The 18978-nt window shown below is 36.2% G+C and overlaps 1 protein-coding gene across 5 annotated transcripts in view; it reads left to right on the top strand.

Moving 5' to 3' along the window:
• The window catches only part of ome (dipeptidyl peptidase 4 omega), a 100769-nt gene extending 84169 nt beyond the window's left edge, over positions 1 to 16600 (top strand). For all 5 annotated transcript variants that reach the window (XM_019049204.2, XM_019049206.2, XM_019049205.2 and 2 more), the window contains 12 exons: positions 1468 to 1520; positions 2102 to 2316; positions 2987 to 3156; positions 3910 to 4028; positions 4639 to 4765; positions 5377 to 5609; positions 7301 to 7526; positions 8582 to 8772; positions 10149 to 10343; positions 11294 to 11454; positions 12548 to 12759; positions 13612 to 16600. In XM_019049204.2, the coding sequence (XP_018904749.2) occupies positions 1468 to 1520; positions 2102 to 2316; positions 2987 to 3156; positions 3910 to 4028; positions 4639 to 4765; positions 5377 to 5609; positions 7301 to 7526; positions 8582 to 8772; positions 10149 to 10343; positions 11294 to 11454; positions 12548 to 12759; positions 13612 to 13710 (2001 nt within the window). In that variant the 3' untranslated portion in view covers positions 13711 to 16600. The remainder of the gene's footprint in view (positions 1 to 1467; positions 1521 to 2101; positions 2317 to 2986; positions 3157 to 3909; positions 4029 to 4638; positions 4766 to 5376; positions 5610 to 7300; positions 7527 to 8581; positions 8773 to 10148; positions 10344 to 11293; positions 11455 to 12547; positions 12760 to 13611) is intronic.
• Positions 16601 to 18978: the final 2378 nt, after the last annotated feature.

Genomic DNA, 18978 nt, shown 5'->3' with positions numbered 1-18978 from the left:
CCCCAAAAATTTTGGGGGGACGCGGCGGGGGGTCAAAGTTGAAAACCGGCAAAATTTTCGCGAATTTATTACTCGAAAACCAAGAGGTTTTGGAAAACGCGGTTTAAACGAGCGTATTCAGCGTGACGAGAGCTTTCAGAAAATGTATAACATCATAGGGTTTTGTCAACTTCAGCTCGAGTTATCGCCTCCGAAGCGCCGGAACGCTCAAAAAAGACCCCTTTTTTTTCACGTTCGGGCCGATTTAAAAAAAAGCCATTTTTTGATTTTGCTGAAAAACTGATATGTTGTTCCTGACCCTCTGTAGCACCTTTTGCTCTTTACCGCATGCTGGGGAAATGATTTGGTCGCGAGTTATAAGAGCGGAAAGGAGCGAAGGTCGGGAAAATCGGCTATTTTAAACTGCGCGCGGCGACGGATCAGGAGACATGTGGCAACAATGCGAGGTCGGCTGTGGAGTGTGATTCGCCGAACTGAGTGGGAGGGGACGTTTTCCTTCCGATCAACGCCGCGCGCGCAGTTTAAAACAGCCGATTTTCCCGACCTTCGCTCCTTTCCGCTCTTATAACTCGCGACCAAATCATTTCCCCAGCATGCGGTAAAGAGCAAAAGGTGCTACAGAGGGTCAGGAACAACATATCAGTTTTTCAGCAAAATCAAAAAATGGCTTTTTTTTAAATCGGCCCGAACGTGAAAAAAAAAGGGGTCTTTTTTGAGCGTTCCGGCGCTTCGGAGGCGATAACTCGAGCTGAAGTTGACAAAACCCTATGATGTTATACATTTTCTGAAAGCTCTCGTCACGCTGAATACGCTCGTTTAAACCGCGTTTTCCAAAACCTCTTGGTTTTCGAGTAATAAATTCGCGAAAATTTTGCCGGTTTTCAACTTTGACCCCCCGCCGCGTCCCCCCAAAATTTTTGGGGGGCTTGAAACTTTGGGAAAAGATGGGGCATTGTTAGGTGAATGCATAGGGCAAGTCTCAAAAGTATCTGCCCCGAGCCCCAAATGGCCCGTTTTGCACGTAGTCCTTTTCTGGAGTTCTAAAAGTAGTTTAACAAAGTCTTCACAACTCCTCATTGGTTCATTTTCGCAGAACTCACCACCTTGTGTTGGAAACTGAATTGCGTTTTGCAAAAAGGAGCCAAGAGCATTCCAATGTTGCTAGGGTTGTGCATCTTAACATGGTTGCAATAAAATTACTGAAATCATGAAAAAAATTGCAATCCAACACATTTAAGTTACTGATTTTGGCTCAAGTAAAAAAATGCAATTTTTATAGTTTTCTGGCTTGAGAAAATAATTTCTTTATTTGGAAATTTTAAAAAATGCATGAAACTGCCTGAAAATCAAATTTCAGGATTTCTCAGATTTCTTTAAACTTTCAGAAAAGGAAATTTTTTAAATTTTCTTATTTTATTTAAAAATTACCATTGGGTTCTTGACCATGTTGTTTTTCCTTTCTTTCAGTTATATCGATACTCATTTATTGCAAGGTATCAAATTTATGATATTCAGAAAAGGTAAGCTGTAAACTTTTTTATATCTTATGCTTGATTCAATTATAATGAGCTCTTAATAAAGTTATGAAAATGATAGGACTTATGAAATTTCATCTCTCAAGTATCTCCGTCAAGTAGAAAAATAAGGTATTTGAATAGGTAATTCAATTTGTGGGTTTTAAAAGCATGATTTTAGAATTTACATTTTGATTTATTGTGAAAATTGTAAAGAATGTGCATACTGTTAGAATGTTTACGGAATTTCTAATAAAGTTTTTTTTAGATTCCTAAGATGGTCAAAGTGAGAAACCACGTATCTCCATTGCGATGTTTCAAAATTTTCATTCCCATTGTACTTTTTCAAAGAGAAACAAACCAACTTATTAGCGTCAATATTATGCAGAATATTCTGGTAACAGGGAGGCTATCAAGAAATTATGTTGACCAGTTTTCAAATAAAAAATGACAGGAAGTCTGAAATGTTTCAAACAAATTGACAGTTTGCAATTTAGCCATCAAGTAGTTTGTCAGCTACCTTAGCCAGGTACTATCCCAGCAATCATTCTGAAGCTAAAAAGTAAACCGCCTTGTTTTTTCCTCAGGGTTACATTTCCGCTGGCGAATGCAACCGTAAACACATCGGAGCCTCTGGAAGTGCAGCTTGTTATGTGGGCCCCTAAAGGCAATGGTTTTGCCTATGTTTACCTGAACAATGTCTACTATCGACCGTCTGCAGAGTCAACCATTGAATATCAACTTACCACCGATGGGATCCGCAATTATGTCTATAACGGAGTACCCGATTGGGTTTATGAAGGTATGTGCTTATGTTTCTATAAATCCTAATCTAATCTTGCCTGAACTTAAGAAGAATATCAATTTTCGAAGGTATGCTGACCTTTTTCATAGGCAGGAAGAGTGTTGTCAAATGTCAGGTAACTGAAAATGGGGCAAACCAGGACATGAAACGTGTTTCGGAGGAATACTAAAGGGAGGAAGTGAGTTTATCGCAATAATTTCGTATCAAGGACATTGAATATGAATGTGTTCCCACGTCCATTTAAAATAATTCCCTGACTGCCGTGGTAAGGAAAAACGCCGTATGAGCCTTCAGACATTGCCTTTCCTTTGACAAATTACGAATTTTCAGGAAAATTCATGAATATTTCTCTTTCGATTTTTCGAAGGATTTCGTTCGAAATTCGATCTCAATTATAAAAAAAACTTCAAGGAAAAATATGCATAACTTTCTTAAAAAATAACTATTTTCTGAGAGGAAACTTGGCAATATTCGAATGCTCTTGCAGCGTTTTTACTTAGCATGGCAGGACTATCCTGAAGAAGCATCTACAGAGCCGTAGTCTTGTCTTCTGTAAATTTTCATTTTTTTACTGTAGTCTTTTTCATTTTCACATTTTATTTTCATTTTATTTTAATTTTCACTCTGTATGGGAATAACTAACGGAGTAATTTTGGATTATTTGCAGAGGAAGTACTAGCGTCAAACTCGGCCATGTGGTTCTCTCCCGATGGGCAGAAATTAGCTTACGCTTCTTTCAACGACACCTCGGTCCCTGTCATGACAGTGCCTTTCTATGGCGCTGCTAGCTCGCCCAAGTTCCAGTACCCGCTCCCTGTGAACATCAGGTACCCAAAGGTATTATTTTTTACAGCAAAATTTCATTTAAAGGTACATTGTTGTGAAATATTAGTGGCCCAAGGCTGCTTGCGTCCATTGTCTGAGAATTCAATCGGTCAGTAAAAAACTAGGGGAGCGAGAAAGTAAAAATTTAATTTGTTGTAAATCACCAATTTTAATGCATCTTGAAATGTGTAGTATTTTGACACATACATTCTGTTTGTTTAAGTAATTTCTTCTCAGTTAAATATCGATGATACTAGTGGTTGTGCTGAATGCGAAGGAGGACTGAATGTTTGATTTGGATACTTTTTACCAATTTTTCCACACTCTTTCTTCCCATGTTTGAAGTAATTTTAGCGACAAAGTTTTGAGACTGAACTGAACCATCATTGCTAGTCAGGAATATAATCAAGATCACAAATATTAAGAAAGGTGTAAAGATGCCAAGTTTTGAATTTTGATTGTGATCAAGTTTTGTAAGCAGAGACAACCCAGCAGCTCTGGGCCCTTCTGATCCAACCCACTCCTAAATCCCAAATTTTGGTCTTCGAATCTGAATAAAATCTATCATTAGTTTTCAATAGCAAGTATAAAGAGATAACACCCCAAAGTTTTACCCACAATGACTCAATTCATATGAAATGTCATTTAATCTTTCATTTATGATACCATCTCCAGTTTAGTTTTATATTTGCTCGAGAGCACCAATATGAATTCATGAATTCGTTTGTACATAATTCTTCTAAACTGTCCGTCTTTTTTTTTCAGGCAGGGAGGTCTAACCCAACTGTCAATTTGAATCTTGTTACCTTACCAAAAGCATCCGAGAATCCAACAGCTCAACCTTCGTTGACTCTTCTTCCCAGACCTGATGATTTTTCTGAACAGTGCGTAGTTTTTTCTTTTTAATTTTTTTCCCCATCGAAAAATATTATTAATCTGTGATCATTTAAAACTTATCATATCCTATGATTCAGAAAGAATTCACATGGACTCAAAATTTTATTTTGTCAACTTTTAAAAACTTTCTCACCTTTTAAAAAACAGCAAGAAAGTTGTTTTCAAAAGAACGCATGTATGTCATCTGCCTTTCATTCTGTTGATGACATTGAAGTATAAGTTGTACTAGCGGTTCTGGCATGAAGTGTTCGGGGAAACATAGTGACAATTTTACGGCCAAAGTTAATGTTGTAGTAAGTTATCATAATGTCATTTTTGGCAGTTGCCAGATAGAAGTAAAAATCCAGTAAATTATCCTAATTGAGTTCAATACTTTACAAGTCCTCTCCTCTTTTGTGCTTTCTTATTTGCCCAACTAATTGAACTTTTAATCCATGTGCCATGAATTATTTTTTCTTAATTTTAATAGGAAATATGTACCTTTTTATAAACAAAAAAGTTGTTTTCATTATATGCGTGAGGTATTAAAGTATGAAACTTCCAGACACTTTTTTCTCTTTCGTCCTATCAAGCTAAATTTTTCTCTAAAAATTTCAGCAATTCTATTCTCAGCATTGTAACATGGAGAGACGCTTCAAATATCATAGCCATTTGGTTCAATCGAGTTCAAAATTCATCTCGTATCATGCTATGCAAAGCAGAAGGCAAGCAAGAATGCTTCGTGGTACGTATTCCAATTCTTCAATATCTTTATACCTTTTTGTATCCTATCTGTCTTTACGCTAACATTGGAATTTAACTATAGTCCAAAACCCTTGTATTCAAAAATGGCAATTGCTAGAATTTTAAGTACGAGGATCATCTGTAAATTGAGCTTCTCTGTATTCCTCTAAATCGTCCTGACAGAAAGAGATGAATGAAGTTGGTTAGAAGGTATGTGTGAGGCACGCTCTCAGCTTTAAAACAAACTCAAGTTATTTAAAATCTGTCAGAAGATCCGGAAGAAAAATCAACTTTTTTGTGATAGCTCAAGAGTTATTATAAGGCTATCTCTTCTTTACACATGGAGTCAATGGGCAACGTACGTTATGGTAGTTTCCAATATAAATTTTCGATAAATCCTCATCAATTTGATGTCATTTCACTCTGTATTAATAATGCTACATTTTATGGATCAATTTACTGCATTTACATGCACTGGACAGTAATTATTTGCCTCGTGAAGACACAAAGCATGTAGCAGCACAATGTAGTAGCGAATCTTGTTCCTAGATCTTTTAGAACCACCTTAACAAAATAGCCACTCGTCTGAGAATCTGCACATTATTTTTACAGCTCTATAAGTTAGATGAAAGTAACGGTTGGATCGAGATTGATAAAGCTCCAGTTTTTTCTGAAGATGGGAAACACATGCTGTTAGTGCTTCCTCACCTAGACCCTTCAGGCTCAGATAAATACCCGCATATCACTCGCCTCTCAACCGAAGTTCCCAAGGAAAGCATACCACTGACTGAAGGTGCATTTTCAGTCAATCATATCCATGGTTGGGACTGGGCGGAGCATAAAATGTACGTAATATTAAACTTTTTCCTTTTTCTCCCTGCTACAGAATGAATGCAAGAATTTTCCACCAATCTTTTGGTTCTTACACTCATAAAATTAAAAAGCAGTACTTACAATAAATATTGGATAATATTTGTTTATTCTCTCTATATTTATGAGACGATGACGGTTGCAGTAATGCAAGGGGAAATAAATCAGGAAAACACAAATCCTTCCCATGGATATAAAACTCGGCACCAGTGGCGAGGCGTGAATGATCCATGATCGATATTTCCCCATTTGCAGCTGTGGTAAAGAATTCATTATGAAGGTGTTTGTTGCAAACACACTGTTTATCGATCCTTTTCCATAGGTTTAAATGGCAGATCAATCGATACAACGCAAAGCACGCCACGCCACTGCTCGACTTAGTTTTTAGACAGGAACCATCAGATGGAGACTGGAAAAAACTTGCTATCATCTTATCGGGTTGTGTGCCTACGTAATTATATCCTAAAGTGAGTTGAAAGCAATCATTGAAGATGGAAATCCAGCACTATAATTTTTGAGAAAATTAAAAGATACCTAAAAAAAAGCCTTACCACTCGATTAATGAATTTTTACAATATCAAAATTATCAATTTTGTAGTTAAAATATTTTGAATCATGTACTTTGATCAAATTGCTGATGAAATATAGTTGCGTATGAAATGAACTATATGTTGACGGTGGAAGTCGGCAATCACATAATTTGGTTTGCGACGTCGCAGACACCCTGTCATACTTTATTTTTTAAATGGAAAACCACTCAACAGCAATTCTTTAAAACTGCCGTGACTTTTCAGCTCTGTGCGAAGAAAATTCTGCATAAACTTCAAGGAATGATGTCAATTTGTTCTCCTTTAAAAAAATAACATAGAGGCGTAGATTTTCAGACGCCGCAAACAAGTTATGTGATTGCCAACTTACACTGTCGATGTGTATCTTTAGCCTGCAAAAGCAGTGCTGTTATGCTCTGAAGTCTAATAAATACATAAATCATGCTCCAGAATGGATTCAGTATTCGTCTGCAAAAAAGACCTAGAGCCGAATTTTTAGGGATAAAATTGGCGTACTTTTATATATATAGGATGAGTTGTGACTGCCTAGTGGGTCCATTCTATGACATCTGGTAGACCAACAGCGCAGTTCGATGGATAAAGTGTAAAACCAAGTTTCTTTATTGCAGTGTATCAAAATTTCTGCTCCTACTTTATTTTTTTTTTTAAGAAAATCAAGCCAACCTTATAAGTTGGAATTTTTTACTGAATACTCTGCTAACCTACAGAAAAAATCAAGGAATTTTTCAAGAAATTACCATGACTAGGTTTCCAAGAAAAAATCAAGAATGATAAGAAGTCTGCAACGTCGCAAACCAAGATTGGTAGTTTCGCACTTTGGCCATCGAGTTTCAGCTTATCGACAGGGGTTGCATTTCCGTGCGAAATACCGACATAATTCGGCCTCACGGATCAGCACATTTTGTTTAGGATGACATGAATAGGCATTAAATTTCAAAAGGAGTTACATTTACACACATTTTGTTAACTTTGATTGTAGTGGAAAATTTCCTATCAGAATGACAATGAAGTAAAGAGTAATTTGAAACATTATTCTATTACTCAACTTTTTCGAAAAGAGAATTTTAATATAAATTGAATGTTTTGTCTTGCCTCAGATATTTCACGGCAACGCTTCCACAGCATCCTGAACAGCTTCATTTTTTCGTTACCTCTGATGGCCTCGATGCAAGCTCAAAGTCTCCTGAGTGTCTTTCCTGCAAATTGAAGTTGAGTTCAGGGAGCCCTTGTACTTACGTGGTTGTTTCAGGGAGCCCAGGAAACTCTCACTTTGCTCTAACATGTGTCGGTCCAGGACCCGCTGAAGCTTTCATTTACAACAAGGTACAAAATATATTATTTTTAAATTTATATATAACAGCAATATATAAATGTATTTAATATAAAATTAAGTAGTTTGTGATTGTCAATTATAGAGCAGATTCCTCTAATAGGTTTAAACTGCCGCCAAATTTTTAAGTTTGAAGTTTTTTTTTTTCTTAATATCTTTAAGCCTTAATGCCTCATTATTAAATATTTTTTTCTTTGTTTTTTCTTCTCCTTTTTCTGTTTCTTTGGTTCAGCTGTCTTTTCTGTAAGTATTGCTTTCTTCAAGGAATGAGGACATACGCCTCGAGGAGGATAGTTTCAACTTTTATACTGAGGAGAAATAAATAAAACCGAACGGATGTGACAATTCAGAGCGAGCCTCACAGACAAGGAACTTTAAATTAATTCATCGGCTGAAATGCCGAATAGAGTGTTACATAAACTTCTTGACTTGATTAATGCCCTAAAATTTCAATTCAAATTGAAGCTATATTATTGTAAAGACCCTGCCCAGGAAACCAAGGAATTGGATTTCAGCTTTTCTTTGATATTTAATATAATGCCCTTCATGAATTTTTGAGCATCATTAGCTTTTAAAATTGAACTATTATCGTCCCAGTTTTCAGAAATTCAGTGCTAAAAAGGGAATTTGTTGGTATTTTTACTTGTGTTTTTATACAAAGATGCGGCGTCGGATTTTCTGAGCCTTTTGTTCTAAAGAAGTTGACGCATGGCTGCGCAGTATCTGTCTTATCTTTACGGTCGGTTGGCAGCAAGGAGAGAGGAGCTCTTCTGAATCACCAGCATGATCACTAGATAATGCATGTAAAAACGCCGAAATATTCACTGTTCAGGTCTGCTTTTGTTTGTACAGATGAACATTTGTACAGGTAAAGTTGCTAGTGAGCAAAGTGATAATAGTTGTAAAAGTGAAGAACTAAGATATATTCAAAACTTGAGGAAGTAGGGTGGTGGTTTTAGGAATTCTTCCTTCCATTGAACTAATTTTGAGTATGTTAATAAAATTTGCTTTTGGCACAACTAATTTTGGATTTTCATTGATGTTTCAGCAAGGAAGGCTTTTCTCGTCGTGGGAAAGCAATGAGGTAGTGAGACGTAAGTTGCAAGAAATCAAACTGCCTACCGTCAAATATCTTAGAGCTCCAATTGAAAGAACGGACATGAAAGCATATGTCAAATTACTATTACCTCCCAATCTCGATACCTCCGGTAAAACCAAGTACCCTCTTCTAGTCCATGTGTAAGTATCTAAATTCTGATTCTTCTGCTGATTATTTCCGAATTTTTTCAAGCTTGTCGAAAAAAAATGTAAGAACAAGAAGCTGCGTAAATTTCATAGTTTATTTTATTCTCGAGCGAAACTTCATTTGATAGATTTTATAAGGAGTGAATACCCGAGTTGACTCCCTCATTGATTTAATTGCGATGGAAGATGCCTCTCTTTGAGATGTTAAATCTCTGTGTAAGGTGAATAAAAATGTCCTATATTTTTTATCTACGGTAATAATTTATAGATAGATAGAATAGATAAATAGAATTTTATTGATGCATACAGCCTATAGTAAAAAGCTCTGGCACAAGTCAATTTTACAATTTATACAACAATTTAAGCAAAATGAAATTATACAGGTTCTTCGAAACATATTTTTAGACTATAATAGGCTTTATTTTTGAGTTTTATTTTCAATTGGTTAAGGAATATTTTGATGGAACTTTCCCTGTACATTACTTCCAATTCGCTGATCAAGGTGTTGAAAAACGTTATCGCTTGATTTTTCATTAATTTACTCTCCCTAGTTGTTATAATTCATTAATTTTAAAGTTTTTACAAAATTTCTTAAAATACTGATTTACAAGGAAACTTTCATTACATGACCCGTTGTAGTGGACGGTCATGCAGGACGAAAAATAATCTGGACAATAAAGCTAAGTGGAATTCCTATTAACTGACATTGGACGTTCCTGTACAGGTTCAAGCAGCATTTTCCTCAAAAAATCACAGAACAGAACGTGGTTTATTCAAAAGGCTTGCAGAGCTACATCAAATTTTATACATCAGCAATTACTTTACCTCAGTGTGGACTTGTCACTCTGATGTATGGGTCATTCTGTGAAAATTGTAGTTCTATTCTGTATGTCGATGGCCAAATTGCAAAACCACTTATTAACGTAATTTCAAGGAAACCTCCTTGATTTTACATCTTTGTCAGCAGAATATCCTGTAAAAATTTCAAACTACAATGTTGTCTTGTTCCCTCTCGAAAACTTAAAATAGGAGCAAACATTTTGAAACATCCCAATAGGGATATGTGGTTTCACACTTTAGCCATTGATATTCATGCAGAAAAATTGTGGAATGCCTGGATGATTAAAGTTCCTCTAATAAATCAACAAATCATGATAAAGGGCAAGTTGGAGTCTTTTTAACAAGATTATTTTAAATTTTGGCATTATTTGGAAATTTTCTAGCAGTCAGGCATAGTAATCATGATAAAGGGCATGTTGGAGTCTTTTTAACAAGATTTTTTAAATTTTTGCATTGTTTGGAAATTTTCTAGCAGTCACGCATAATAAGAAGTACTATCATAATTTATGTTCTCTCTAATGTTTTCTCAGATATGGCGGACCGAAATCAAACTTGGCAGTTGATACTTTCAAAATGGACTGGAATCATTACCTGGCAATCAACAAGAGTGTCATTATTGCTCACATAGACGGTCGCAACTCTGGTTTGAAAGGTCAAAAAATGCTTTTCGCCGGTTACAGACGTCTTGGAACAGTGGAAATATTCGATCAAATCAATGTCACCAGGTAAATTTTTGTGTTTTTGGATTGTGTCTAATCCCCACGAGTGGTATCAAAATGAGCTGGCTCATACTGCATCTCTTCCGATTCTGAATCCTGGCCTCTTAGAAAATGTAAGAAAGTAGCTAGTTAATGAAAAAATCATAAATAAATATGGGAATCTACATTATCAGACATTATAACTACATTATCTCTCCTCTCACAAGATCCTGAGAAGCCTATCAGAATCCTCTGATTTACAGTTATGCTGGACTGATTTTAAATTTACACCAGGGGTTCACAATTAACTGACGGGCCAGAAAGATGTGATTAGTTTTTCTGAAGCAATTCACTCAAGGGGAATATCAACCTAAAAATACAATATATTTTTGATCAAAAGTCCAAAAAGCATACAGAACCACAGTAAAAGCCCAGTCTATGACTTTCTCATTGTTTGGCCACAACAAATACTTAAAGCGATATTTACTCATGATGTTATGAAAGAAACTAAGACAACCTTACTGGTGCTTGCACTAACTCTTTGATACCCTTCGCTCTTGAAGATTGTCAAACTGATTGACTTAGGATTTTTTAAAAAAGAGCTTTCCACCTGAAAATGTGCATGCCGCTTTTGGTTTTTTTGGGTTGATGTCCCTCTCAGATGAAATTTGAGAATATCCATAAGCAAGATGCACATTAATTTTCAGAGGTTGGACATGAAATTTTCGTCTGAAACTGGACTTTTCCATGTTTATTTCGTAAACATGTAAATTTTAAGGGGCGATTCTTTAAGGAAATTGTAAGAGAAAAACATTGGAGCTATTGCTAAATTCTCTTGTTACTATTCAACAAAGTTTTAAGCTTTTGAAGTTTTCACATTCTGTTCGACCTCTCCTTGACTGCTCCATTGTGAGGCGTCAGGAAGAAATTAATTATGTTAATTAGACAACATATTAATTATTCTCTAACTTGTGCAGATATTTGCAAAATACTCTCCCGTACATCGATAAATCAAGGACTGCTATCTGGGGTTGGAGTTACGGAGGCTATGCAACTGCTATGGCTCTGGCGCAGGATGTCAACAATGTTTTCCAATGTGGAGTATCTGTCGCTCCTGTCACTGATTGGGTTTATTATGGTAACTGTTCTCTTTGATATTTTTTCTTTTTTACGTAAGTTACCTGATGAATTCTGTGCCTCAGCACACAAAGGACTGAGCAACGTCCCTGGTAGTAATGGCAAGTTGATTCTTTGATTACTTGACCAAAGAATCCACTTTTAGTGCAGTGAAGTCAGACCGACCGGCAGGTGGATGGAATAACCACCTATACGAAAACTGGTGTTTTTCAGCCTATTTATATCACTTGGTGACATATGACAGTTACAAAGCATCAATTAGTAATTTCAATCAATTTAACAGTAATTTTATCTTGAGACTTGGTGTTGGGTAGAATAACCACCCCTAAATGCGTACCCATGCGCATATCGATGTTTTTCTGCCCATTCATGCAATCAGGCACTTCATCAACGTCACAGGGCCGTCATTTTCCGTTACATGACATTCTATGACTGTAGCAAAGCATTGATTGTATTTTTCAAACAATAAAGCAGCCATTTTACCTTGAAACTAGGTGTTGGGGAGAATAACCACCTATAACAACATGCTTTAAATCAACAATTTTTAAGCGAGAACTGAAATATTTTTCAAAAACGCCTATTGGATTGTTCGAAAGGTCCAACTAATTACAAAAAACTGTTTTTGCAGTTTTCCTACTGGGCAAACTCAACGACGCATCTCATAATCGAAACCTCAAATGAAATTTTCTCAAAACTATGTTTTCTGCTATAGGTGGTTATTCGTTCCATAGCCTCAACTTTTACTGTACTTGGGAAATTAGAAACAGTGAGAATTTATTTTCCCTCTCTGGCTTTTTATTGGCAAGAAAAATATTTCTTCACTACTTAATCATGAAAATTTCTTTCTCAGGCTAAAATTTCTTGAGGCTATGTATTTTGGTATCAAATTTACCTTCTCAGAATCATCAAAACAATTCATCTGACAGAAATCATCTTAGTATTGTTTGTATCTACAGTAAAAATAATTACTCCCACAAGTTTTTTAATGTAATTTGTAGATATTGATCATGGCTTAATGTGAAAATGTGCAATTCAATCGCAATAGTTACTACTGTAGATGGTTTTTGATTAATTTTTGTGATTTTTATCTTCAGACACAATATATACAGAGAGGTACATGGGACTACCGATCATCGAAGACAATGTAATGGGATACATCGGTGCCTCCCTGAACAATAAAGTTGAAAATTTGAGGAATAAAAAATATCTCTTAATTCATGGCACCTACGATGACAACGTCCACTTCCAGCAATCAATGATGTTATCACGACAGTTGGAACTCAAAGACATTATGTTCCAGCAAATGGTAAAAACTTAGAATCTTTATTTACACTCAAACCTGTCAATAATGAGCTTGTTCTAATTTAATCCCTAAAAGTGATAAAATTTAATTTTGCTTTTAAAGAAGTTCCAAAAATGTTTCTTTAAGAAGGGAATTTCAAGAATGCAACGGGCTTTGATGACAAGTAGATTTCATTATTTTTTTGTATGATGTTCCTTACATCTTTCTGATCTTTATAGGCTTTGAAAGTCGAACTTCCTCTGCCAATTTTGAAAAGAGGGCTGAAACATAAATTTTTAAAGGTTTTTTTATTTCATTTACCGGGAAAAATGTTGCTTATTTATGATGGAAAATCACTTTCCTTTTTCCACCAGCCGAGGAGACTAGACAGACAAATGCCCTCATATTTCTGCCTTTCTTGGCCAGAAAGAATCAAAGTTCTTCTGTATGCTTTCAGCATGCAGCACACTCTTAACTTCCTTCTATACTTAACAGCCTGAACTTGCAAACAGAAGCTCGTCCAAAAATCCGACCTAATAGTGGTGCAACATTTTTATCTTAAAAATGCTAACAAATTCACCTCTTAGCCAGGATTCTCTCAAAATTGCCTCGTATTAAATTTAATTTTTGAAACTTATCAGACTCAGAAAGTCATCAAAAACAGAGACTGCTCTACTAACAGAGAAGAAAAATCAGGGAAGTTTCCAGCAAATAACGTTAAATAGTTTTATAAATGAAAAAATAAAGTATGGAACAGGAGGTCTGTAATCTTGTGAGCGGTGATACGTGGTTCAGCACTTTGGCCATCGATCTGTTGTATCTCTTCTAATTTTTTGTCGTTTCTTTCTCTTGAGTTGTATGTTTTGTCTGTTTTAGAGCTATCCTGATGAGGAGCATGGCTTAGTAGGAGTGCGGCCTCATTTCTATCATACCCTCACTCGGTTCATATCAGACTGTTTCCACCTCGATCAGTGAAGAGATGTGCTGATTTTAAGACTGATGCTCAACTCTGCGATTAATTTGTTTTCCATCTAAGTTTTAGATTTTGTGTTGATTCTTAGATAATGAAGTTTACTGTTTCTTCTCTGTGTAAATAAAGCCCAGGTTGATGGGAAAGTTTTAGAAGGTTGAAACCTTGAGCTACCATTGTGATATGTTCTAATGCCAAATTTTTAAAAATTAATCAAAGCACACGGAAACTTAAGCATTTAAATTTGTGTTAATTTGATCTAAGGATTGAAAAGTTTGATTTCGCCCAAATTGTGTATTGTATCAAAGTGGCTTCTAAAAGTAGCTGAAGAAAATCATCATGGATACATATATCACGTCGGGGAATGCGTTATCGACTCATGTTTCAGCTCACTTTAAATTTCATTTTGATCATCTTTGCGATGAAACGGGAATTATCTCCTCACTCTTAGGAATGTTTGTACATATAGTTTTATGAGTTTTGACTTGTTACATATTTATTTAAATCAACAGGAAGAATCATGTTTTTGTTCGGGATACTTAAATGCCAAGATTCTTTATCAAACCGTACCTTATTTAAGTTATCCTTTTTTAGCTGGATGTTTCTGCGGTTGTCACTACTTTATTACCAGGTTTACACTGAGTTCCCCTTATTTTCACCATGGATTTACTCAGCAAAACGATGAAGGCATTTGTTTCTTTTTATTGTTTATTTTTCAGTAAAATTAAATTCAAAATTCTTAAATTTTTTTTGTTGAATGATTTTGGATGCATATACGTATTTTAAATTTGTTTATTTTTCCGACTTCCTTCGTTTGTCATTTTTTTAAAAGTCATATTTTAGCACCTAAATGCTCCAAATTTGGATGTATTTCTATCGAACGGAACTATATGCATCAAGACATGAGCCCTGAGACCCATAAGAATATGTGCAAACCAGGGCTCACATCATAATGCATATAGCTCCGTTTGATAGAAATATGTCCATTTATGTGCCACTCGAGAATACTTAAGTTGAATATGACTTTTTCTAAGAAAGTTAATCAGTGAAGAAGAAAAAGAAGCTGCCAATTCCTGAAAGCTGTATTTTTAACTCCATTAATATTCTTGAAACAGGACATCACAAATGAAAAATCCACTTTATTGTACGTAATGTAATTTTTTTCACCTCCCTAAGAATATCGTTTTATTCGTTAACTTGAGCATCCTGTACAGTAACTATGTGTATTTTGCCTACGATTTTATCATTGAATTTACTTATGCTCAGACCTCCAATAACAGTTGTCAATGAAAATGAACTCCTTACATAACAACTTAAGAGACTCTCAAGTTAGTCTATTACGCCTGCCAACTTTTATTGGATGGAAGAAGATCTACAATCTCGATTCTAGAATTTAGTTTCAATGTGAAAATAAGGACATCACAATCGTTTGTCCCTTCTGTCCCCTCCAAAAGCTGGCCAGCATCAACGTTGGCACTAACTTTGTTACTGCAGTAGTAATTGGACTCCAAGAGTTGATGTCAATAGCACTGTCATTGACCACTGTTAGAAGAGAAATCTTTTCAAAACAAGAGGTTCCATACTAGAGCCCATTTCTAAGGCATTGAATGTAAGTGTAGTTAATCGCAAAAATAGCTGTGCATTAATAGAATTTCCTTTCACGAAACAAGTCTGTAAATGGATGTTATTTTTGTATGGTAAATGATTCAAATGTATTTTAAAGTCAATGTTCCTACGAATTACTACCCCAAATTATATTCCAGTCAAATTTCACCAATAAGTCGGGAATCCTGCTTCCTAATACGGTATGAATACCTTGGGCCCGTTTTTTGGCTTTACCAATACAAAGTCCGTTTAACTCAGAAACCCCACTAAATTGGCATGAATCCTTACTCCCAATGCATACAGACTTGGTGAGGTTTGACTGTATTTACCTCTTGATTTATCTTCTTTTAAAAGGTGCTCCAGATAATTTTATATTTTAGATAGGTATTATTGATAGATGTGAAGGTAACTTTCTTCCATTCTTTGTTGAAAGTACTGTTGTAAATATGAAAATAAGACTTACTGTAAGTTGTAGGTGATTCATGAAAAAGGAAAGAAACAGTTGACAATGTAGACCTGCAGCCTGATCGTTGGAATTTTGTGTTTGTCGACAGCTGGAGGAATGTAGTTATATGGTGGGTCAGCTCTGTCAGCTGCCCTTTTTGTTGGCCTATGTTGGGTGGATTTGATGATAAAGTATCAATAACTCAAGGGGTGACTTAAGCTTCTTGTTGATTCCACTTGACGTATGCACACAATTTACACTTACCTAACATTTTTCTTTAAGTATACTTGGGCGATGGTGAAAATAAAATTTCAACCATCAGCTTGCAGAGGACAAGAAAACTGAATGTCTCAATAGTCATACAACTAAATGTCTACTTCTATGCATTTAATTAAAGAACTTTTAAAACATTTGAAACTCAGAGGAACATCCTCTTGTCATAATCTCATTTGCCAACCAGGGACAGTCTGCAAGTATTGCTGTTTCTTATCTGATGTCTGCATTTATCTATCCTGCTGTACAGAGTTGAGGGAAAGAGCTTTGAAGTCTTGCAGATTTTATTTCGCGTCAAAACTGTCTAACCTACCACCCAGATGCTCCATTTTTCCCTCTCACAATTTTTTTACACCATTAATTTGTTTACCGTATGTACGTAAAAAAAGGTCTATGAAGAATTTATTTTTAGAAAACCTATGGTATTTTTTGTAAATATGTATTTTAAGCATCCACATCTAGAATAGGTACCTAGTCCGTGAAATTTTCAATGTCTAATTATTTTCTTTTTTTACTCCATGAATGTATGCAATATTCAATAAAAGAAATTTCATGAGAATGTTACACACAAATTCTTGTTTTACTTTGATGAACTACCGACCCTGGGCGTTTGCTTATCTAATGTTAATTTTCAGCGAGGAGGAAACCTCTACAATGCTGACACGGAGTAAAGATCATTTTTATTTTCTTTTATCTTAACCACTGACTCTAGGTGCGTTTCTCTCTGCTGGCAGTGCAAATATTTTATCTTCTTTACTACTCATTAGGACCTTTTGTTGCTTTACTTCAAATTACACAGAATCTAAAACACTTTAAAGTAATTTTTGAGCAGATATAAAACAAAATACATTTTTAACAGTGCTCCAGTTACTTAGAGCTCAGGTACAAGAAATGAGGGAAAACCATTGGGCACTAAAAATATAATTGATGGATATTGCCACTGCATGATCAAGTAATATTATTGATTAAGAGCATAATAGTGTCCAATACTCATCAGGGAATTTGTTCCTGAAATCGGGAATCCCTTCTTCGAACGTTTAGAGACTAATCTTCCCTCTGTAGGTACCTACTCATTCTTGATTTCTGCCTGATTATTCCTGAAACCTTTAATTAGCTGGTGAATCCCGTATTTCCCCGGTTCATACACCATGAAAAAGTTCTAGAACTGCTGAGGAACTGGAAATTAAGTTCCGTTTTGCTCTATGCGACCAATGGTTTAGGAGATACTCGCATTTTTCTGTTTCAGCAGATGATCCATTTTCATCATGATGAAAAATCGACCAATACCAAAATTTTGAAAATTAAAATTGAGCCTAGTGATTCCCCAACTCCATGGGCCTATGGAAAGCACAGAAGTACTCAGTAGCTCCTCTTGCGAGTCTTTCTCCTTCTCTAAAATGTATTTAAAGAGCCATGCACAAAAAGGGCCAAAAACGGCCCATTTTTGGGCCTTCGAAATTGGGGTCGAAGTGAGGTTTTTTTTCATCCTTAGGGTGACCCTTTACACATACTAAAATTTCAGATTGAGTATATGCACCGTTTTCGAGTTATGGGGGGGCAAAGTCCCCGATTTTCACCCATTTTTGCAGGTGTTTTAATGTCGAACTCCGGCTGTTACGAGGTACCAGATTTAGATGTTGAAGCGCGGTTTGCGGTGATTTGTTCACCTATTCCTGTAGTATTTTTCCACATCTTTCACAAAGCCCCAAATGGTTTTTCGGGGGGCGGGGAGGGGGGCTTTATTCATACTATCATGACCGTTAGCGCATCTTACTGACTTTACTTTGTTCTCTTCTCTCCACGCCGCAGTCACGATGGTATTTTCTGTTGGGGATTTTCCTTCTTCTTCACATTTTACCAATTTTCATGTCCTCCCCCTCTTTTCCCTTTTTACCCCCTCCCCCTCAATCCAAACACTTCCTCTCAAGCGCTTCTTCCTGTAAGGCAGATATGACGGGGTCATATGTGGGGGATTATTTTTCTTTCTTTACGATTGATAAACTTTGACCCAACTTACTTCTCCCTTACATACAGGGCCCTCCTTACCCCTGTATTATCCCTGCCCCCTGCCCGCTCCACTTTACTTGAAGTATTTTGCTCCCTCCGCAGCAGATAAATGACGATGTTTCCTGTGAAGAATTGTTTCTTATTCATATTTTTCTCGTTTCTCTTTCCACTTCTATGTTTGATTTATTCTTTCCTAGGTACATTCTCTTCCACTTTCTCGTCGCGTGACCATATGACTCCCACAAAAAAGTAGTAAAAAAAAAGAAAAGTGAAAAGTAAAGAGAACGAGGCAAAAGAGGGACAAACAAGAGGGTAAGGGGAAGAGGAAGAAGAGGGGGAATAATTAATAGAGAAGAGGAGGAGGGTGGCTCCCATGTATTCAGAATTTCAGTACCTAAACATAAGTAAAACATTCTTTTCTTCAGAAACATCGTCATTTCTGCTGCGGAGGGAGCAAAATACTTCAAGTAAAGTGGAGCGGGCAGGGGGCAGGGATAATACAGGGGTAAAGAGGGCCCTGTATGTACGGGAGAAGTAAGTTGGGTCAAAGTTTATCAATCGTAAAGAAAGAAAAATAATCCCCCACATATGACCCCGTCATATCTGCCTTACAGGAAGAAGCGCTTGAGAGGAAGTGTTTGGATTGAGGGGGAGGGGGTAAAAAGGGAAAAGAGGGGGAGGACATGAAAATTGGTAAAATGTGAAGAAGAAGGAAAATCCCCAACAGAAAATACCATCGTGACTGCGGCGTGGAGAGAAGAGAACAAAGTAAAGTCAGTAAGATGCGCTAACGGTCATGATAGTATGAATAAAGCCCCCCTCCCCGCCCCCCGAAAAACCATTTGGGGCTTTGTGAAAGATGTGGAAAAATACTACAGGAATAGGTGAACAAATCACCGCAAACCGCGCTTCAACATCTAAATCTGGTACCTCGTAACAGCCG

Source organism: Bemisia tabaci, chromosome 5 (genome assembly GCF_918797505.1).
Source record: "Bemisia tabaci chromosome 5, PGI_BMITA_v3".
NCBI classification, from domain to species: Eukaryota; Metazoa; Arthropoda; class Insecta; order Hemiptera; family Aleyrodidae; genus Bemisia; species Bemisia tabaci.
Note: the sequence above shows the minus strand (reverse complement) of the source record. Positions and strands in the feature narration are given on the sequence as shown.